At 35.8% G+C, this 22772-nt stretch overlaps 1 protein-coding gene across 3 annotated transcripts in view; it reads right to left on the reverse strand.

Annotated features, from left to right (window-relative positions):
• TMX3 (thioredoxin related transmembrane protein 3) overlaps positions 1 to 22772 on the reverse strand; it is a 41028-nt gene that overhangs the window by 12502 nt on the left and 5754 nt on the right. For 2 of the 3 annotated variants that reach the window (XR_010124195.1, XM_054460443.2), the window contains exons 5-10: positions 15255 to 15300; positions 13913 to 13993; positions 11762 to 11861; positions 11064 to 11141; positions 5110 to 5176; positions 1505 to 1603 (exon numbers count right to left, since the gene is read on the reverse strand). Coding sequence is in view for 2 of the 3 variants with exons in the window: in XM_054460443.2 (XP_054316418.2) it covers positions 1505 to 1603; positions 5110 to 5176; positions 11064 to 11141; positions 11762 to 11861; positions 13913 to 13993; positions 15255 to 15300 (471 nt within the window). In the remaining variant the exon portion in view is untranslated. Of the gene's footprint in view, positions 1 to 1504; positions 1604 to 5109; positions 5177 to 5265; positions 6532 to 11063; positions 11142 to 11761; positions 11862 to 13912; positions 13994 to 15254; positions 15301 to 22772 lie in introns of those variants that run through there. The other variant, XM_063653817.1, reaches the window with a different exon arrangement.

A 22772-nucleotide genomic window follows, 5' to 3' on the forward strand; every position in this document is an offset into this window, starting at 1 on the left:
GTAGGGGTGAAGTGCAGGGGCACGACCACAGCTGATGCCTAACAGGGGCAATTATGTCAGACACATAAAAGAACACTGCCACAGCATACTTCTGTTTCCAAATTCATCTGGGAAAAGATGTGTTCGGTTGAGCCAAAGCCACCTGTTTTAATCACCTCAAGGTCATGCTATCTCCTATGATTACTATACGAAGCAAAACTACTATATTCCTACATTTCCCCCTTTTCCTTTCATATGACTCTGAAAGAATCAAAAAGTCTGGGCACGGTGGCTCACGCCTGTAATCCCAGTACTTTAGGAGGCCAAGGCGTGCAGATCACGAGGTCAGGAGATCGAGCCCATCCTGGCCAATATGGTGAAACTCCGTCTCTACTAAGAATACAAAAATTTGCTGGATGTGGTGGTGCACGCTGATTCCCAGCTACTTGGGAGGCTGAGGCAGGAGAACTGCTTGAACCAGGGAGGTGGAGGTTGCAGTGAGCTGAGACCACGTCACTGCACTCCAGCCTGGCGACAGAGAGAGACTCCATCTCAAAAAAAAAAAAAAAAAAAAAAGAATCATAAAGTAAAACCACAGTCTTTGACACTGTCCCCGGCAACTTCCAATAATGAGCTAATACACAGCTCCTTCTGTAAAGATAAGCAAAGGCAGAAATATCACTAGACACAGAACATTAAAAGCAAGCTCAGGAACAGAAATATCCCCCAAAACATTACAAACAGGAGAACATGTAAGAATGTCTCTAATTTTTATTAATTAAAGAGTAGGCGATTGTGAATAGGAAACCCTATGCCTATTACTTACATTAAAAAAAAAATGAGTCTTGAATAAAATGTTCTCATTGTTTTACTCAAAAGCTATACGTCCATCCCACTTATCATAAAGCTATTAATGGAAACAAATGTGGCACCAATAACCAATGTTTCTCATTTCTAATTTGCTATAAATTTATAAAACACTTTCTCCTAAAACTTACAGTTAGCTTCTCATAATTTTTATAGTTTGCATCTGAGACCATATAATCAGCTTTTTATAGCTTTCATTTTTGTATTCATGTTTGTGTTTGTATTGCCTGTCATTTCCAACAGCGTAACTTTAAGAAACCATGCCAATTTAACTTACATTTTTCCCTTTCACAGGTAAAAGCAGGCCTTATAAATAGGTTGTGCTAAGTTATATTTTAACTCCTATTACAAAATCAGTTCTGAGTACAGCTTCTTAGTTGGTTATTTTTCTCACTCTCTTATTACCCAGGCTTTTTGTTTTCCTTGTCACCATCAGTTCTATTGGTAAACCATCTCTTTAATCACTGACCCACATACAAAGGTATATCTTCTGGTAATATCAGTTTACATTCTCGTAAAGAACTGGCATTCAGATCTAAAATAAAAAATTAAGTTGAGAAATAGAGCTTAAATTCATTTCCTACAAAATAAGATTTTTAAATAATCAATCAAAGAAAAATCATGTAACATAATGGAGACTTGCACATATGCTTGTTACCTGTGTCTCCAAGTTCATACAAGAGAAAGCCATCCATAGCAAGGTAATTCTGAAACCTTTCCCTGTTGATCCATGATGACAGATCACCATCTTCATACTCTTAAAACCAAGACAAAGTTGACAAATTATAGTATAAATATGAATTTAAGATAGTTATAATAGCTTTAATCTGATAATAGGTATAAAACGCTTGACAGAGAATCATACTTCCATAAATATTATTTTTAGGAATTTATTGCAAGCATACAATCAAATGTACAGAAGGATTAATGCACAAAGCAATCTTCATTATAGCATCATTAAAAATAGCATAAAAATAATTAAAAATAAAGGAAATAATCAAAATATCCTAAATTGGAAACAGCTTAAATAAATTTTGGTATATGTCGATAAAGATCATTTATAAATTTTCAAAAAAAACTTATAATTGAACAGATTACAAAACAATACAGGTTACAATACAATACCTAACAGTATAACTGTAACTTTGTAAAAGAAAGTATGAAAAGATAAACTCATAGAATGATAAAATGAAGTCAGTTATTCCTAAATGGTTCCCCTGGATCAATGGTTATACTTGGGTCACGGCACTACAGGTAATTTTTATTACAATTTCTTTGCTCTTCTCTCTTTATGATATTCTTCCTAGTTTACAACTCTTTCTCAACGGTACAACTAACACAAATACACATATAAAATCATAGTACCTTAGCTTTTTTCCAATATAAAATAATTCCTCTGCTAAGTAGATAAAAAATATAATATCGAAGAGAAATATTACATCCTGATTAGAAATATAATTCTGAAGTAATTGTTCAAAATTATTACAATTGCATAAAAAAGAAGGTGATGTAAAGCAAATGTCTGTAAAAGCCTACCAATACATCTGGTTGAAGACTGGATTTTAATGACCTCTTGAAAGGTATGCTTTTTCTTGCATTGCTAAACAAAACATTTTCAAGTTATCAAACCCATAAAATAAGTGATGCAATGCAAATCTCAAAGAATTTATTGATTTAAATTTACAAATTAGGAGAATAAACATAAAACTAGAAATTGATTACTGGGCCACAATGCCCACTGCATGCTAAAAGCAAATTTTCTACGAGATTGCATACAGTGATCAATTTGAATTTCATTCGAAAATAAACTATCCCAAATACCGCACGTTCTCATTAATAAATGGGCAGTAAACATTGGGTACATATGGACATAAAGATGGGAATAACACACACTAGGGAGATGGGGAGGAGGACAAGGGCTAAAAAACTACCTATTGGGTACTACTCTTATTACCTGGGTGATGGGATCATTTGTACCCCAAATCTCAGCATCATCCAATACACCCATGTAACAAACCTGCACATGTAGACTCTGAATCTAAAATAAAAGCTGAAATTACATATGTAGGAAAGAAAATATCCTCCTGAGTCCCTATTCCAATGCTTCCAAACATTAGCAACAATTAAATATTTAAATAAGGATTCAAAGTAAAGCCCTTGCTTTGTATGAATGTTTCAGGCAGGTTCTAAATACTACTGCAGGTTAGAAAAATGTGGCCTTTACAATACCTATAGAAACTTATCATATTCCTGTCTTCCTTAAGTGTGGGAGAATGTATCTGAAACATGGAGCTTATAACAGGGGGATGCTTTCCTAGGCAGGCTCAAAAATCTGGTATCTGTTTATATTTAAACAGATACGATCAGTTTTTTGTTTTTTTTTTTTTTTTTTTAAAAGGAAGAAACAAAGTGCCTCTCTGAATTGCTAAGAAACACATAGTGGAACAAGAATATGAGATTTGAAGACTGAATTTTGATATCATTGATTAAGTATTTTATCCTGGAAAAAAAAAACCTCTTTAATCTTGTTTCTTTATCTGTAAAATGGTAAGAATAGTGATTTTAAGGGATTGTTGTAATGATCAAATATAAGATCACGTACATTAAGTGCTTATTATAAGAGGAGTACTGCAAGCAAAGAGCAGGCGAATAGACTAGGGGTGACTATACATTATTTTCCTTCTCATATTTTCACATACACAAGTTTCTCTGAAGTTCTTTTATAAGCCCAATGTCTAATACAAACATTCAATAAACATCCAACTAATGGACGGCTGAATAAGCATATGATAAACCTGCTTTATTTAATTACACGTCTATCTCCTTATCTAACATTCTTAGCTATATCCTTTGTAATCCTGGGGTATTAATCTAGCTGCCTTATTACCTACCTCACAGATTACTTTGTAAATAAAATGAAAATGTGAAGTTAAGTATGTAGATAGTACCTTTTATATGACAGCATAAGTGGATAGTTATTATCTATAGAAACAAATAAAATTCAGCTCTCACATTTATTTAAAGACAATAAAAATCAGAAATGTAGTCTTATAACATGACTCAAAACAATTAAAATGCTGCTTATAATAAAACAAATTGTTCCTTTTATTGAAAAGTCTTCTACTCATTTGAATTATTTCAGCAATTCAAACTCTCATCTATTCCTAGTTTCCTTTCTGTCACATAGAATTCAGTAAGAAAAACACATTCTAGAATATTTCTGAATGAACGGGTGTTCCCTATCTGGCCTCCAACCACAAGCCACAGGAGCCCACCGAGCACGGAAATGCAGTTAGAACAAGAAATTGAATTTTAAATTTTATTGAATTAGATTCTACAATGTTAGCAAGAATGCTATCAGCTGAGTCTGCATTCACTTTTGCTTTTGAGTGGCTTTGTGGTGTCCTACAGATGTCAAGTTTCACTGCTTCCCTTGAAATTTAAAATATCCCCTGTAGCCCCTGTGAGTTTACTGCACTGCCCCGAGTCAGAGCACGGTTTGGAAAACATGAAAGTAGGTATTTCAAAACACCAAGGAATGATGTTAGTTGTTGTAGCTGCATGTGGTTTACAGAAAAATAAAAAGTCTACATTTTGTAAAGAGATGCGTAATATAAAGCACATGCTGATGAAATGCCATTACAATTTGCTTTAAAGTACTTCAACAAATTGAAAGTTGAAGTTGGAGCAAATGTCATGATGGGCAAAGATCTTGGTAAGTGTTTAACTTCGGTGATGGGTATGTAGGGCTTTACCGTTCTCTTTACTATGACGTATGTTTGATATTACAATTAAAATATTTTAAAAATAGACCGAGTATTATGCTTCAATGAAGAAATGCTGAATAGCAGGTAAGCAGTTATTTCTAAAAACTAAGGGGAAATGCCGCTAGGGAGGGATACACAGGGGCTTCAACACTATTGAACACGTGTTATTTCTTCAAGCCTTTTCTGTATCTGAAACGTTACTTCAAAAAAATTAATTCTGAACATTTTAATGTATAAAAATCACATAGAATTTATTCCTCAAAAACGCATATAACAAACAACAACAAAAAGAAATGTTGTGTAGGTAAAGCTCAGAATAAAAATAACAACTAAAAGTTGAAGGGTGAAAAAAAACCCAAAACATCAGTCATTCAAGTAATGAGAACTGTTATTCTCATTAAACAGTAGAAGCATTTACATAATCTTTATATCTAAGTCATATAATAGACATTTTAATTTTAAAATGTTTTATGTGAGTTAAAGATTTGGAACTTACCGTCATAAACAAAGTAAGTTTCATCTTTGAAAACAAGCACAGCTGGCATCTCTTTTGGTGTCACATACTGCAAAAAATCAGAAGTTTAAATAACTTTTATCACTAAAAAATTCTAATTAGTAACTATAATTTCAAAAGTCTTGAGATACCAGAAAACTCAAACACACAAAAAATAACAAAAAAGAATGTCACAAACAGTTAGAGTACAGTCAATCCCAAACTCATCCAAGAAGTATATTTGAATCTTTTTATATATCCCCTTGTACAATGTCGTTTGCTACAGTAAAAACCGTTGATTATTCTTAACTGATAACAGACTTAAACATCAACCAGCCTATTCAGGTTTAAGTCCTTCCCCACCACTCATTGGCTGTGTGACAATGAGCCACTTTACCTAGGGGAGTCTGCTTCCTCATCTGTGGAATAAAGACATTGAGACTGCCTACCTCAAAGAACAATTATGAGAGTTATGTCAGATACCATAACTGAGAGCATTGCTGAAACTGTAAACTGCTTTATAAGCCACTTACAGTAGTAATAAGGGATTCATTCAGAAAGTACCAGCTGCTTATAGCTGAGCTGTATTTAATTTTGAGAGTAAAATTATACTAGAAAACAAATATCAGAAGACAAATAATTTGAAGAAGCCACAAAGAATTATTACATGAGCATGTTAATACTGAAAATAATGACAAATAAATAAGTAAATGAGTGGATAATGAAGTAAAATAACAATAAAATAAAAATAAAGACAGTTATCCTGGAAAAATTAAAAAGGGAGGGAGGCACATCTCAGGGGAGAGAAAATAATACAGAATTATTTGGTTACACTACTATTAAAAAATGATATAGCAGTATGAAAATAAGAATTTTAAGGGCAGTGCAAGAGCTCTTAGGTAAGGCTCTAATCAAGCATGCTCCATTCACCTGCTCCTGGCAACTCATCTACACAGATGCTTGGGAAGTATTTTTCAACATTCAGCACCTCCCTCTTTCATCAATATCCCTGAATAGTTCTTACTAGAACACAAATGATACAGTCTCAAATCTTGCAGCCATCTAGTCTCACATATTCTGAAGCTCTCTTCCTCTCTCGTGTGTTTTTTTCAACTATCTTCTATTACTGTTACAGTCTGCATGTCAATCTCCTTCGTTCATCTGTAAGTATTCTGAAGTCAGAAACTGTCTAAATTCATCCTTGTACCCCCTTACTGCATCTCCTGGGGTGGGGTTTTCATAAATACCCGTTGTAAAGCTAATGAAGCTCTGAAGGACAAAAAATTACTATTCAAAATATGGGAAGACCACAAAATTATGGGCTTTGCACTTACTTGAGAATCATCTACGGGAATAAAACTCCTCATATTATTGTGAAGTAACTATTATTTCCCCTAGCAGACTTTTCCAAATACATCCTTAAAACTAAAAAAGAGAGATGACAAATATTAATATTTTCAGGAATAAAGAATGCCTAAACAAACTAGCTGAGAAGCCCAATTAAAAAAACAATAGAAGTAATACACAAACACTAAATATGCTCATATAACAGATGCTATATATATGCCCACCCAGGCCCTCTGGGTTCCAGGGATTTTGGCCTAAGACACCCCATTGTTATATGAGGATTAAGATGGTGTCAAATGGTGCCAGGGCCTAGAACACAGCAAACCCTCTGGTGCACTCCAAGTGCCAACTGCTTGCAAAGCTTTGTAGATGAGGGCTTAGCATAAATTCTCATCTCTAATACAAAAATGTGGCTCACTGGACTTGGGAGACAAAAATGTATAAGAAGTTCAGATTCCAGTCCATTTTAATCCTTTATGTTACATTAAGGTGTTCCAGAAAAACCTTTTGGGAACGCTGTCGGAGACTGTGATGGCAAGTGTGGCCTCCTTTTCTCATCTTACTCATGGCAGTGGCAGCCCGTCTGGAGCAGCTGCTGAGGGAATGCCAGCTGCAGCAGGGGAGGTGCGGCAGGGGCTGCATGCTCTGTGGAGCCAGTGGGGGCCGGGAACAAGCAGGAGAGTCCTACCCGCTACCAAGTTCGTGGGATGGGAGCCCCATGCTCCCGGGTGTAGCTGAAGCTGCTCAGGAGTGGTTCTGGACCCCGGCATCCCTGAGCTCTCCGGGGCCCAGAAAGCAGCCACCCCCATCCCCCAACCCCTGCAGGTTCACAAATGCCTGCTCCTGCTCCCTGGCCTCTCCCTGCTCCCAGCGCCTGCTCTGATTTTGAAGCAAAGTTGTGGCCGAGCCTGAGTGTTGTCGCAACTTAGCCGGGAATGTGTGTGTGCTTGGGGTGGCGCTGACATGCCAGCTCCCACCAGTGCCTGGGCTTCCTCCAGGCTTTGGACATTGACAAGCGTGGGAGGGAGGCTGGCTCCTCGGCATGAACAGCCTGGGTGCCACAGACGGTATGATGATGACAGCGGGAGTCAGACAGGTTCCTAGGCAGGAAGGGGTGGGTCCCCAGTAAAACCCCAACTTCAGGCCAGGGAAGGCCTGAAGCCTGGGGTCCAGGCTACTAGTTCTGGGTGAAGTCCACGGCCTGGAGTAAGAACTTCACTGATGACCATTCAGCCAAGTGGATCGTGCCTTTTCCAGGCCTGACTGTGGCCACCCATGGACCATTCAGCATGCACTTCCTCAATTCTGAGCATGTAAAAACCCCAGACTAAGTGAGACACAGACTTGTCCAGATGACCCGCCTGTGGAAAGGAGCTACCTACTCGGGTCTCCTAAGTGCTATTCTGTTGCTCAATGAAGCTACTCTCCACCTTGCTCATCCTCCAGTTGTCCATGTACCTCATTCTTCCTGGATGCCGGACAAAAAGTTGGGACCCACTGAATGGAGGGACTGAAGGGGCTGTAACGCAAACAGGGCTGAATCATACCCCCCAATCACCATGTTGCAGGTGACAAGAAGGAGAGAAGAGCTGTGACCCTTCTGGGAGCCCAGACCTTGGGGTTCACCGAGTCAGGGCTGTGACACACTGTAACACCCTCTTCAGGGCTCTGCAGTTCCTGGTGTTTCTGAGCTTTCAGGCACCATTGCATTCCCCTTGTCTAGATGCCGGTTCTTGCAGTGGAAGCCACTTGCAGTACATCTGGTCCAGCCGCAGCCTCACATGGAGCAGGTGCCTGGAGCTGCCTTCCCCATGGCAGCCAGCATGCCTGGCTGTGCGCAGTGGCCAGATTCCATGCTTGCTCACTCACATACCCCTTGCTGCTCCATGCCTGGCTTGTCCTTGGCAGGCACAGGATCTGGGCCGGTAGCATGAGCCAAGAGCAGCCTGCCAGGCTGAGTGGGCAGAATAAGCCCAGTGGGTGCAAGCAAAACCCAAGCAGAGGCACCGCCGGCCACAGAGGTTTCTGGCTGGTGAAGCGACACCCTAAGGATCCCGTGACATTATCTTCCCCTCCAAAAGTAAATACATATGCATAAAATACTTGGCAAACCAAAATGGGTTTAAGTTGTCCAGAAACTGAGGTTCTTCCAAGAGTTGAAAATCATTGCGGGGTACATAAGATAAACATCTATATACATATTGCAGGAAGCATTAAACACCTACTTAGGCAAGTCTGTAATCTTAAAATCTTTAAACATTAAAACATGTAAAAGAAATGAAATGTTTGACTTACCTTTATGAAAAGAAAAATGGTTCCCTTTTTTTTTTTATAATTTATATTGATACAAAAGAAAAAAAAAAGAAAAACTCCCTTGATTTCTTTCATGTTTCCCTTGAGTTACTGCCAAATCCCTAAGGTCCCCTACTCATTAAAAGTTTCCTAAAGAGAAGTCTACACTTGTGGTCTCCACTTTCTTACTTGCCGTCAGTGTCTCTCAAACACCAATGAGGTTTTTGTCCCCATTATTCCTCTGAAAACCACCAACAACCTCCAAGTGGACACATATTGTGGTTATTTTCCTCTCATTATTTTCTTGATCACTCTGCAAAATTCTCAAACTGTTCACTCCTTTTAAAACACTTCATCTTGGCTTCCAATTCATCTCTTTTTCCTAATTTACTATTTCTTCTCATTTCCTTTGCTGACCTCAGGTTCTGGGCCTACTTATTTCCTTAAAAAATTGCTTCCCATGTCTAGGGAAAGTTCTTTACACAGCCTTGACTTAACTCTAGACCCCTATGTCCAACTGCTTATTTGATGCTTATATTTAGATCCCTAATACGACATGCTGAATCAAATTAAAATGAATAATTCAAAGCACTTTTCACTCTCCATATTTTCAACCTCTTCCTTTTCTAATATTCCTCAAGTTCATAAACCACCACCATCTACCCAATTGTTCAAACCAAAACATCTAAGAGTCACCCTTGATTCATCCCTATTCTTCCATATCAGCAAGCTCTGACAATTCTATCTTCTAAACACAACAATCCTTTCACTTCTTCCCAACTCTCTCACTAACCATCAAGACCAAATTTCTTAGATTACCGCAAAAGTTCAGTTGACAGCTGTGGATCTACTCATATCTATCTAACGCACTCTGCACTTAGCACAGAGTAATCTCCTTAAACAAGAACATCAGTCCGTGTTCTTCACCACCTTCAACCTCATCACATGCACTGCCACGACTTACACAGCCTACACTGTCCTCCACCCACTTCCCATCGCACCGTAGGCACTACGGTCACATTGGCCTACTGTTTTGTTCCTGTATCATGTCAGGTGTGTTCTCGTCTTGGACTTCAGTTATCTGTTCCTTGTTTCTGGCGTATTGTATCCACAGATCTTTGCACGGCTCCTTCATATCATGTAAAAGTCTCAGTTCAAGTATTTTCTTCTGAGACAAACATTTCTTGACCAATCAACCTACAGCACCCATCCCACTCCTATTTGCCCCAACTATTATACTGCTTTTTAATTTTTTTAACTTATTATTATTATTATTATTTGAGACGGAGTCTCACTCTGTCGCCCAGGCTGGAGTGCAGTGGCACAATCTCGGTTCATTGCAACCTCTGCCACCTGGGTTCAAGCAATTCTCCTGCCTCAGCCTCCTGACTAGCTGGGATTACAGGCATGCACCACCACACCCAGCTAATTTTTGTATTTTTAGTAGAGATGGGGTTTCAACATGTTGGCCAGGCTGGTCTCAAACTCCTGACCTTGTGATCCGCCCGCCTCGGCCTCCCAAAGTGCTGGGATTACAAGCGTAAGCCACCGGGCCCGGCCTTAATTATTATTACTATTTTTTTGAGACACAGTCTCACTCTGTCATCCAGACTAGAGTGCAGTGGTGCAATCTCGTCTCACTGCAACCTCCGCCTCCCGGGTTCAAGTGATTCTCCTGTCTCAGCCTCCCGAGTAACTAGGACTACAGGCACGTGCCACCATGCCTGGCTAATTTTTGTATTTTTAGTAGAGATAGGATTTCACCAGGTTGGCCAAGCTGGTCTCGAATTCCTGACCTCGGGTGATCTACCCGTCTAGGCCTCCCAAAGTGCTGAGATTACAGGCATGAGGCACTGTGCCTGGCCTTTCTTTTTTTTTTCATAGCACTTACGATATCCTGTTTATCAATTTGTTTACTGAGGACCACTATCTCAGTTTGAGGACCCAAAAAAGACTGTATCTGCAACACACACACCACACATACACACAAACACACACACAATAATCTACCACTTGTAAGCCAATTTAGGAGTTTGAGGTATCACTTGTCATCATTACTTTTATTTTAAAAAGCAAGAAGCACTGATGTAAATCCCTAAATGCTATGAATCTGATGGTATTTGTTAATTAATAAAAAGCAATCTAATACCAGTAGTAAAGAATCAGCATGTTTACTCTTTCCACACATATCGCAGTAAATAAATCTGATATTAAAATCAATAATTTAATCAAGCAATAAAATCACAATTTTATTTATTAAATCAAGTAATAATTTAATAAATAAAATTGTGTCATTAAAATAAAATTTTAAATATTACCTCAGGAACCACTTCTTCTGAGGCAGAAAAGAAGTATGTATATACAATCAATTCTGAAGCAGCATCTATGTATTTCTCCTATGAAGATACAAACAGAAAAAAGGTCATTGAAAAATATTAAACGCCAAAATTCATTCCTCATTAAACAATGAGAGTTACCTTATGTAGTAAGAGTCATCACTGTAATTTGCTACCTTACACCCCTTTAGGTGAAGAGAAGAAATGTAAGCAAATAAAATTGTTTCCAAGGCAAAGGCCAACGTAATTAAGAGTTTTTACCTTTCTGCAGATAAAGTTCATTAAATACAACACAAGTTCAATTGGTATGTATTCATTTAATTATAAATTAGACAAAATGATGGTGATGATTATAGGAAGATACATGTGTATACACACAAAGTCTGCAGTCTCAAAGACTCAGAATTTGAAAAAGCAACACAAGACTTAAATAACCAGGTTAATAATAGAAAAAATACTAAGGCAGGCAACATTTACTCACTTTTTACACACTTCTGTTTCATATAGGCAAACATGACAGAAGGTATACAAGGAAGTGTTTTTATTATAAGAAATGCTTAGAATGAATGAAAATATTTCTAGTAAGTGCAGAGTAAGTTCTGTGTTTCCAGTGAAGTCTTGATTATAGAGTAAATTAAATTACAATACAACTGTTTTTGTGGATTAAAAAAAAGTCTTACTTTCAAAGGTGATTCTCCACCTATATAAACGAAAAATACACGGTGTCTCTTCTGCATATGTTCAAACATTTGTTGACTTGGAAGTGGCCGAATTAGAGCCCTGTTGCACAACAAAACAAAAAACAAACAAATTATAAACTAAAGTACATAATTTACTCCTATTTATACTATAATCATGTCTCAAGTTATTAAGTTTCAATATATATCAACTGCATTTTAAGTGTATCACAAAATCCACATGAATATAATAAAATTGTGGTCCATGACTACCATTGCACATACTTATGAAAGGTTAATATAGTACCCACAATTTAATCTGTCAGTTTCAAAATAAGTGTCAAAACATCCATTCAGAGAGTACCATCATTACCAGTATTTTGATGGGCAAAAAGAGAAGTATTGTCCATTTAGAATCCTCAGCCTAAAACAAGACAATTCCCAAGAGAATTATTTTTTTCTCCCTTTCAAAAGATCATTCACAAAAACACTGTGAATTCCATCCCACGAATATACAGTACTTCATTAAGAATATTTATATCTTACTCTGTCAATTTAAATGGTATATACTTTTTAAGTACCCTATGGAGGTTAAAATCCAAAAAGTATAAAAAGCATATCATTAATCATTTTCAGAAAAAATAAAATGGAAAATGACAGTCATAACACTGCATAAGAACCTCATGAAGAGAAAACAAATGTTACGCAAGCATTTTTCAAAGCAAATAGATTGAGAAATGAATTACATCATAGATTATTACGAAGCACTTCGGTTATAAAATATCATTAAAAAACTAAGAAGAGGTAGTCGTCTTTTACATATGGTGTGTATACTGTAATATATAATTTTCATTCTATCACATTTATAAAAAGAACAGAACATAGAATGGCAAATATATTTTCAAAATTCTTTATGAGGCATTGCATCATCACTCTACCCTAGCCTCTATTTTAATACTTAGTAATAAGTATTAAAGCAACTCCAGAACTGACTCCTGAAATTTCATCTACAATAGAGTCATCTCCAATTACATCAGGAGAATCCCTTCATTAAAAATCTCTCAAACATAATGACTAATATAAATCCTGAGAGGATTCAGTACCTCCCACTAGCACTCCCCTCATACAGCATAAAGTAATTTCAAAATTTATTTATTCACAAAGGAAATAAAATGAAACACAGTCGATGAGAAAATATAGTGAAAATTACATTAGTAAGCACCACAAACTTTAATATATAAAGATCACTCCTGATCCTTTGAATTTCCTCAAATAATTTGAGACAGTATTGTGCCACCAACAAATTCATTTGATTTTAATCTACCTTAAAGCTATTTAAAGCTATCAGTATAATATATCCCATTAAACTCATAAGTGCCTATACTTTAAAGCCAATAAAGATTAACACAGCTTGATGAACATTCTCAAGAACTTTCACATAATCATGTTAAATAATTATTAGCACCGACTTTCTTTATATCCCATTAAAATGTAGATTTAAAAAAATCAACGACAAATTCAAACCAACAAAAAATGCTTACAGAGGAATTTGTTTCCTTATCAGTAAAACCATAGGGATAACTTGAACAGGTCTTTGGGTTTTAACTATGTCACATTCTAAGTATAAAATGCACGAATACCTCACAGCTGGCAGAAAGCAGTATGTGATAAATAAGGCAAAATATTTCAGCTGTATCTAAAATACATTTTCGAGTATTAAAGAGTATGGATGAAAGCCCAAGTCTGTTCAATACAATAATATCCCAAGGCTTTGTTGAAAACTCTGAACCAGGCAGTCCAAAAGCAAAATTATCATAAAATAAAAATTAAGATTCACAGAGTTGCTACATGTAATCAAAATCTGGAAAATGTATTAAAAAATCACTGGGGAAAATTCTTCTATAGACAAAATGAACTTAAATGTGAGGTTAACAAGTATATAATACAAACCACGGTCTCTGTTTCTTTAAAGTATTTCTTTGGATATGCTGTATAATCCTATCTTCTCTCATAAGTAAATAATCAAATAAATTTTACCTAGGTATGTCCTTACAATATTGACTTAAAATATGTTTGTTCAATACAGTCTATTAAAATATATTTAATTTTCAAATATTAATAACATACCAGTAAAGGCCTTTCCTAATAACTTACCCAGATACTCTGTGAGCAAACTCAATAATATCATCTTTTGTTCGTGGTCCTCTATAATTATATGCCAAGTCCCCTTTTAATCTTAAAAAAAAAAAAAAAGATTAAAACCTGGATTGTTTTAACAGTTTTAATATTTAATGTTAATCATTATCTATTATTTCATAAAATTATATTATATAAAATAGTAAATGCAGAGAAGTTTTAGAAGTAGCTCTCATGTAAAATATGGTAGACATTAGGCTGGTCAGAGGACCAGTAACACAAAAGAAAAGAGGCTGTATTCTATTAAAATTACATGAAAATATTTTACTCTGCATTTGATAACTGCATTGTATCTATGCCTTCTGAAAAATAATCTACACATTCATGGTCAAGAGCTTGGAAAATTAAAGTACTATAATTCTCATTATCTTCCCTGTCAAAAGGTAAATGAAAGGACAGGGAAGTAAGATATTTTAGAAGAGGCAAAACAAATGTTAAGCAATACAACATCACAGTTACTTGATGCTCCAACATTACAGAGGAAAACGATGCATTAAAAACAGCTCTTCTAGAAACTTACATAATTCTTCAAAAGCCAACCAATGAATTAATCTGTGTGCCTAATTAACTAAAATTTTAAAAAGGAAAAATTGGGAAGCACAACAGAATACCTACAATTAAACAGAAGGAAACACAAGGATGATTTACTTAACACAAAAAGTAAAAGAGGCTAAGCAAACATTTTTAAAAAGTGGGGGAAAGAAAAAGGTCAACACAAAACCCAAGATATAAATTGAAATTACTCAAATTTAAAAATTTGAGATGTTAAAATATTTTTTAAACTTACTTTATTATAAAAATAACTTTCAGAACAATTCCAAAGCTCCCCACATTACCAAATAAGATTAATGAAAATCATGAGAAAATTCAATGAAGTCATGATTATAAAACAAGTCCTTTAGAATTATCACGTCTTTCAACTTGTACACTTTATTAGACTTGATAAACATCTACAGATTACAGTATCATCAACTTGGATTCTGTTTTTATCTCACAATCCACACTTGAACTCCTCAAGGGTGAAAGACCTGTCATAATTTATGACTGTATACTTGTCCTGCACAGTGCGTGTCACACAGCAAGCAAAACACATGAATTAGCCGTAAACAACATGATTGCTTAAATATGAAGAAAAGCATAAAGAAGCAGTCCCTCTCCTTTAACTACATACTTCACCTATGAAGAATGGCCAAACCCCAATCTTCAATCCTCCAAGGAATCTACTAGAAATTAACGTAATAAAACGTAAGTAGAGTGAACTAATAAAAATACACATATAAACATACAACACTCAACTTACAGCTTAATTGTTGGATAACCTCGAACTCCAAACTCTGAAGCAATGCCTTGATAAGAAAAAGAACAAAGCATTCTAAATTTTTTTTAAATATGAGAAACTAGGTAACAAATGAGCCTTTTACTTTAAAAATAGAGATATTTATACAACCCATATAGATATGTTGTTTTTAAGTCTTAAGATTATAAAATCACACAAAAGAAAAAAACATGACATTTTCATACAAAACAATTACTTAATAGTCCAATCTGTGACCTGCACAAAATACTATGACAAAACAAGAAATGCATGTCAAAAGAATAGTTAAAAATTTATAAAATACTTATTTTAAAAGATATACTGGTAAAAAACTAAAAATAAAAATACATAAGTACTTCTCATTTGACTTCATGTCCAAGACAGATATTTCTTCTAGGTCTAGGTCTCATTTACTCCTCTCAAAAAAAAAAAAAAAAAAAGCCCATCTCTTCCTTTAGTGTTTTTTGAGTTTTCAAATAACTGCGGTGTATTCTAATTTTAAAAACATAGCTTGTATCTGCAAAATTAACTACTATGGTCAACAGAGGACTGAAAAGCAACTTTGTTTTAGGAGTTTCTGCTTTTGTGATAACCTACAGTAATTTTAATTATCTCAAAGATTATTCTGAAATCCTCACATGAATTTAAAATGAGAATAGTAGCTACAATATCATCTTCTGCAGGGAAAGAAGAAATAATAACAAAAACAAGCAAATATCAAGAGGGAAATAAGACGTTAAACAGTAGAGAAATCATATACCAAATTAATGCAACACTACTTTACAGACAAAACGCCACTAGGACAGGAAAAAAGAAATCAAATATTCTCAGTTAACACACGTTATACCATAAAGATATTTACAAAACTATACACTAGTATATGAAAAGTCCACTGTATTATTCACATGATCTTTCCCTTTATAATTGTCTTTATTTCCAGGGTATTTTGTTATCACACTTGGGTAAGGAAGCTACTACATCCGAATTCCAGTTTAACAATCACTTTAGTATAATCTTCACTAATCTTTGGTTTCTCATCAACTCACCAATTCAATTCACAAGAATAACGGGAGTCGATCTGTGACAATATCCAAAATTTTTCCTTCGTTTGTCAACTCTAGTTTCTCCCTTAAACATATGGAGATAGGTAAATAGAGGGACCTAGACAGTGGCCGACACGTATTTTCCTAAGAGGTAGCATAAACAGCAGAGGTAACAATTAAGAACTCAAGTTCTGAAGATACAGGTCCTGCTTCTGAACAGACAAGCAAACTCAGAGCAAGCACATAATTTATTTGTGCCCATCTGTCATCTAGGACTTCATTCTGTCAAGTATGTTCTAACTGGAGACTGTGGGTATGGAGACTACTTTCTTCCCAGCAAAAACACAGAAACTACTTTGGGGAGATTATGTGAATAATGAATATTTTTAATGACCCCTTTCCAAATTAAGAAGACAGGGAAATAAAATCCCTTATTACCTTCAATTAAAACTCATTTTAAAAAACTGCCAAAACATAAAGAATAATATAATTGATTGGGAGACAAAGTTATATTCCACTAGTAGTCCCTCTGTATAACTTAAATTATATCAAAATATATTTATACACAAATCAAATAAAGAAAATACAGTATGCAATCAATGAGAAAACATACTGGTTGTGCTTCATAGCCTGATATTGTGGATCTCATGATAGGCCTCAGAGAGAAAAATCCCAGCTCCACACTTAACCCTATTACATCATTTCCTTGACCTCAGTATTCACATTGAAACAATGGAGATCTATCACCCAACCCACATCCTTTGGCTTCTTGACAATTAACATTAACCTTCACTTCTGATGTAATTTTAATTGATAGTAATTTCTATAAAACTTCAGCCTTAGATTTCTCTAAAGGGGAATGGCAGTATAACATTTAAAAAAAGCCTTTGGGAGGCTGAGGCGGGCGGATCACAAGGTCAGGAGATCGAGACCATCCTGGCTAACACGGTGAAACCCCGTCTCTACTAAAACTACAAAAAATCAGCCGGGCATGGTGGCAGGCACCTGTAGTCCCAGCTACTCGGGAGACTGAGGCAGGAGAATAGCATGAACCCGGGAGATGGAGCTTACAGTGAGCTGAGATCAAGCCACTGCACTCCAGCCTGGGTGACAGAGCGAGACTGTGTCTCAAAAAAAAACAAAAAACAAAAAACAAAAAAACAACAAAAAAAACCGAACACACGAACAAATGAAAAGAAAGCAAACAAAGTGGGAGTTATAAACACATAATGACCCCGGTTAGGATTCCAGCTTCATTTATCGCCTGTGTAACTCTGGATGTCTTTTTTTTACTTCTCTGATTCCCCTTCTGAGAATACTACTCACCTCGTAGGGTTACAGGTTGGGATTTTTAAATGAAAAAATAGATGGAACACAATCTGAGTCTGGCACATAGAAGATTCTTAAATACTAGATCCTTTTCCTTTCTACTCTTGATCCTGATTTCGTTAATTAGCTGCTGACACATCAATGCACACATAGTATTAATAAAATTAATGTGCAGAATATTTTATAACTGGCGTTAATATTTTAAAATTGCACCTCAAAACAATTTTGTGAGGAGGAAAAAATAGTGGCAATTCAGATTAAGAAACTAAAATAGGAAGATTCGGTAACTTGTTTGAGAGCAAACAATTTTGTGAGGAAGAAAAAAACAGAGCTAATTCAGATTAAGAAACTAAGGAAGATTCGGTAACTTGTTTGAGAGCAAACATTGATTAGGTAGCAGGGCTGAGACTGAAACTCAGTCTAACTGACTTTAAATTTTTTATTCTTTTTCATATTAGAGAGAAATAGTTTATATAGAAATCTGAGCTCAATTCCTTCATAAATTGAAGAGTCCATTTGCAACAAAATCGAAGTTTTACGATTCTAAATGTTTATAAAACAACATTCAGCATGAAGTCTTCTCCTTCATTTCTATTTTCTTCTTGAAATGGTAACAGTTTGATGCTAGAGGTAAGTAGGAATGTGAATCATGGTGATCTTGGATACTAGGCCTAATTCTGTTTCACCTAAGTCATTTCACTTCTAGTTTACCTTGTTATTTGATCTATAAAATGGGAAAGGGCGAAAGGAGTGAGGAGTTACTCAACCTCTAAAGTCCTTTTTAGCTCAAAGATTCCACCTGTTTTAGTATTTACTGAATGTCACCATGTGTCTAACATGAAAAGGGTATAATATACGGCAGTGGTTTACCATCAACTGAAGACATTTTGTTTTCTAAAAACAGTGAGTAAGGGGGTAGGAGGAGATTGGGAGAGAACACAACTGGTATCTAGTGGGTAGAGGTGAGGGATGCTCCCAAACATCCCGCAACGCACAGGATTCCTCCTCCCATCCAACCCCCAACAAAAATCCCACAGAATTATCTGGTCCAAAATGTCAATAGTGCAAGGCTGATAATCCCTGAAACACAGTCACTGACTTCCCCTGCACCAAAAACAAAAAAAAAAAACCCACAGAACTATCCAGCCCCAAAATGTCAATAATGCAAGGTTGAGAAGCCCTGAAACAGTCAGTGACCAAAAAGAGTTTATAATCTAGAAAGGCAAAATTAATTTTTAACTACAATCTATGAACAAGATGTCAGAATGTTATTGGCCAAATGTCATTCCAAATTTACACATGAAAGAGAGCTCAAGTGTGATCTTCATCATAAAATGTTGTCACACTTTGGTTGGAGAGTAACAGGATTTCAGTGGTTCCATAATAAAGATTAGCATGCCACTACAGGTAATATTATGTCATATTTTAACTCCCAAATCAGAAATATTTTTAGCACTCATTTTGAAGAGGTCTGTACAAAAAGAAAAGCTAAAACACCTATCTGGATTTACACTGGACATAATTTTTTATATTATTTGGTTATGGTATTAGTTAAATCCATGCATCAAGACATTTTGGTACAATTCCAAACACAGAGTAGACTAAGTCATAATAGTTCAAATTTCTCTAGTTCAAAAATTCTATACACACAGATTTGCTGGACTGAGTCTGATGGCATTTGCTTCCAACCACTGCAGTGATTTAATACATGATTGAGAAAGGAGTTATTATCAAAGACTTCTAGAAATTTTATAAACTTGATCACTTTGAATAGTCTTATCTCACCCCAAACTAAAACCCTGTAACTCTCTACCAAAATAACATTGTACACTTTGTAGTTTTTCAACCTCAGTGTGCAGTGGAATCATCTGAAGTGCTGCTAAAAATACAGACTCTTGGCCAGGCACAGTGACTCATGCCTGTAATCCCAGCAGTTTGGGAGGCCAAGGCAGGCAGATCACCTGAGGAGGAGGGCAGATCACCTGAGGTCAGGAGTTTGGGACCAGTCTGGCTAACATGGTGAAACCCCGTTTCTACTAAAAATACAAAAAATTAGTCGAGTGTGGTGGCACATGCCTGTAATCCCAGCTACTCGAGAGGCTGAGGCAGGAGAATCACTTGAACCCGGGAGGTGGAAGTTGCAGTGAGCCGAGATTGCACCTTTGCACTCCAGCTTGGGCAACAAGAGCAAAACTGTGTCTCAAAAAAATAAAGAAAGAAATAAAGAAATAAAATAAAAAATACAGACTCTCAAGACCCAATTGCAAAGATTTTCACTTTTCACCAGTAGGACTGGTATGGGCCTTCAGAATCTGAACTGACAATAAGTACCCAGGTAATTCTATTGCAGGTTGTCTACAAATTACATGCTGAGCAACAGTGATATTGTGACTGTCTGAAAAGCAACCTACTGGCCTGCAAGAGGTATCTATGAAACAGCCAATCCTTTAGTGTTCTATAGGTAGACCTAGAATAACAATGGCAGATGACTTGAAAATAATTCCATTTTTTACCTGTTTGATTCCAAGTTCTACTAAAATGTCTGTATTTGAACTGCCTTAAAAATTTAGGCAAACTCTGAAATTCACAAGGCAAAAATCTGTTTGTAATACGTGAACGGTGGTTTTTGAATACTTAACTTCTTTAATACTAGGAAGATAAGTTTCTTCATTATACATAAAACATTCCCTTGGTGCTAATATTTAAGTGGATAATGCTTTCATCACTGACATTTAACTCTAATAATGGTCTAGAAAATAATATTAGACAATTGACTTACGTTCACAAGTTACTGTCTGCCTCTTCCCACAAGAATATAAGTTCCATAAGAGCAGAAAGTTTAATCTGTTTTGCTCAATGATGTATCACCAGTACCCTGGTATGTGCCAGGCATATCCTAACATGGTAAGCACATTAAGTATCTGCTAAATGAATGAATGCTAACTCTATAACTTTTCTACAAAGGGTTTTTTTTTTTCAATTAACTATGTTTGGATAATTCAAGTAGGATTTCCAAGCAAGCCACACTATGAAATGTCGGGGGCAAGTAGTTGAGAGAGGGGGATGGTGGAGGTTTAGCATTCCATATCCAATGAGTAAAAAGTCGCAACCTGTATATGAGGTCTTACTACTGCTTTTTAAAAATAGCATTTAAAACACTTTCTTCTCTAAGTGACTCAGGAAAACAATCTTGGCTATGTTTTTCCCTCATCATAGTGCCACTTAATAAACAGTAGTACACAGGGGCACTTAATACTGAATAATAAACGAATGAATTAGATACAATATAGAATGTGACAATGAAAATTGTTAATTATCACTGAAGTATTACATGAACACTTTACCACTGAGACTTTTACTGGTTTATATGCACTATTTTTCTCATTGACTATTTTTCTTCGTAGTCCCATATTCCTTTATACATGACTCTATGACTCCATTGACCTATTCAAGTGATCACAGCAATTTGCCATTTTTGAGACTTTACTGCTCTTGTTGGTTTATTCATCTTTCTCCCTTTATTATATTGTAAGTATTTCCAGGACAAGCAGGATTTGTCTGGATCTTTATTTAATCTCTAGAGATTAGCACAGTGTTTGACAAATAGTACTTGGTAAATACTGATTGAGTGAATAAATGAATAAGCGTATCTATGAATAAATATGTGTATGCACATCTAAACATATGTGTGTATGTGTATATATATATATACATATATATAAGGAAAGAAGAAATTACTTTCATGAGCAACAGTGGAAAACGATAACTTCTTAGACATTGTTAAAAGTTTATTTCAAAGAAATATCAACTCAAACATATTATTCTCCCTCTCTAACAATTTCTGCCATTTATCTCTTCTCCTCTCAAAATTTCAACGTTTCATTTGGGTGACTCAATAATTCCAGCACTAATATCTCACCTACACTGTAGGTCCCTATTCACAAACATCAGTTAAAAGACCACAAATTCAAAATCATTGGTAACTTAGAAATGCACACAAAATTAAAACTGATATTTTGCATATACCCAGTGGTAGCATAGTTCAGCAACTATACTAGGAATCTCACACTATTCTTTTTTATTGTTTTCTTCACAGTACAAAGCCAACCAATCTGTTACTTCTGTGATTTTAGTATGGAACATGTCTATGAAAATTACTGTTTCCATTGTACTCTGCTGTCACCACCCACAACACCAGGCTCCCAGCATCCAACACCAGGATATATACACAAGGCTGACTTAGATGATCTCCCTGTTTCTACATACTCTTTATTTTCCATCCTAAAAGTTGCTGCCAAAAATATTTTTATCAAGTCATTGCCTTCACAAAAATGTGTATTACCTCCTACTGACAAGTGATAAAATCCAAAACAATGCCTGACCGGGGAAGCTCTTAACAATGTGGCATTATCCTTTAGTGTCATATACGTGCAGCCATTGTGCTAGGGGGTTTTAAATACAAGATATTAATATGATTTCCACAACCTTGAGGATTATTACTCTCCTTTATAGCTACAGAAACTAAAATTAAGAGAGGTTAAGTGCTTCCCAAAGCTACAAAAGTAGGACATGGCAAAGTTGAGATTAAAACATAGCTCTGTCTTGCTCCAAAGTAAAATTGCTGATTTCCTAAAAAGAAATATACATTACATACTTCCACTTTCTTCACTAATGAAAGAGAAACTGCATGTACTGAATACAAAAGATTTTATATCTGCTGGATCATTCAAACCTCAAAACCACCAATAAAAGAAGCATTATAATTATGTATTTATCAATATGGAAACCAAAGATTGGTTTGTTCAGAAACTTTCTCAGTGTTACACAGCAAAAGCAGCAGGCAGAGCAAGGATTTGAATCCAAATCTGCTTTCTGAAAGCCACGTTCTTTCCAAATTCTATGATACGTCACACTTCTCTAAATTTAACTTCTTTTTCCCAAATCCTTTAAAACAGGTGTTGGTATAAAAGGTCAGATAAATATTTTAGGCTTTCTGGGGCACACAGCCTCTGTCACAACTACGGAATTCCACCATGGAGGCACAGAAACAGTCATAAACAGATAACAAATAGCTATGTTTCAATATAACTCTATTTATAAAAATGGGTAGTGGGAGAAATTTGGCCTACAG

This window comes from Pongo pygmaeus, chromosome 17, assembly GCF_028885625.2.
Source record: "Pongo pygmaeus isolate AG05252 chromosome 17, NHGRI_mPonPyg2-v2.0_pri, whole genome shotgun sequence".
In the NCBI taxonomy this organism is placed as follows: Eukaryota; Metazoa; Chordata; class Mammalia; order Primates; family Hominidae; genus Pongo; species Pongo pygmaeus.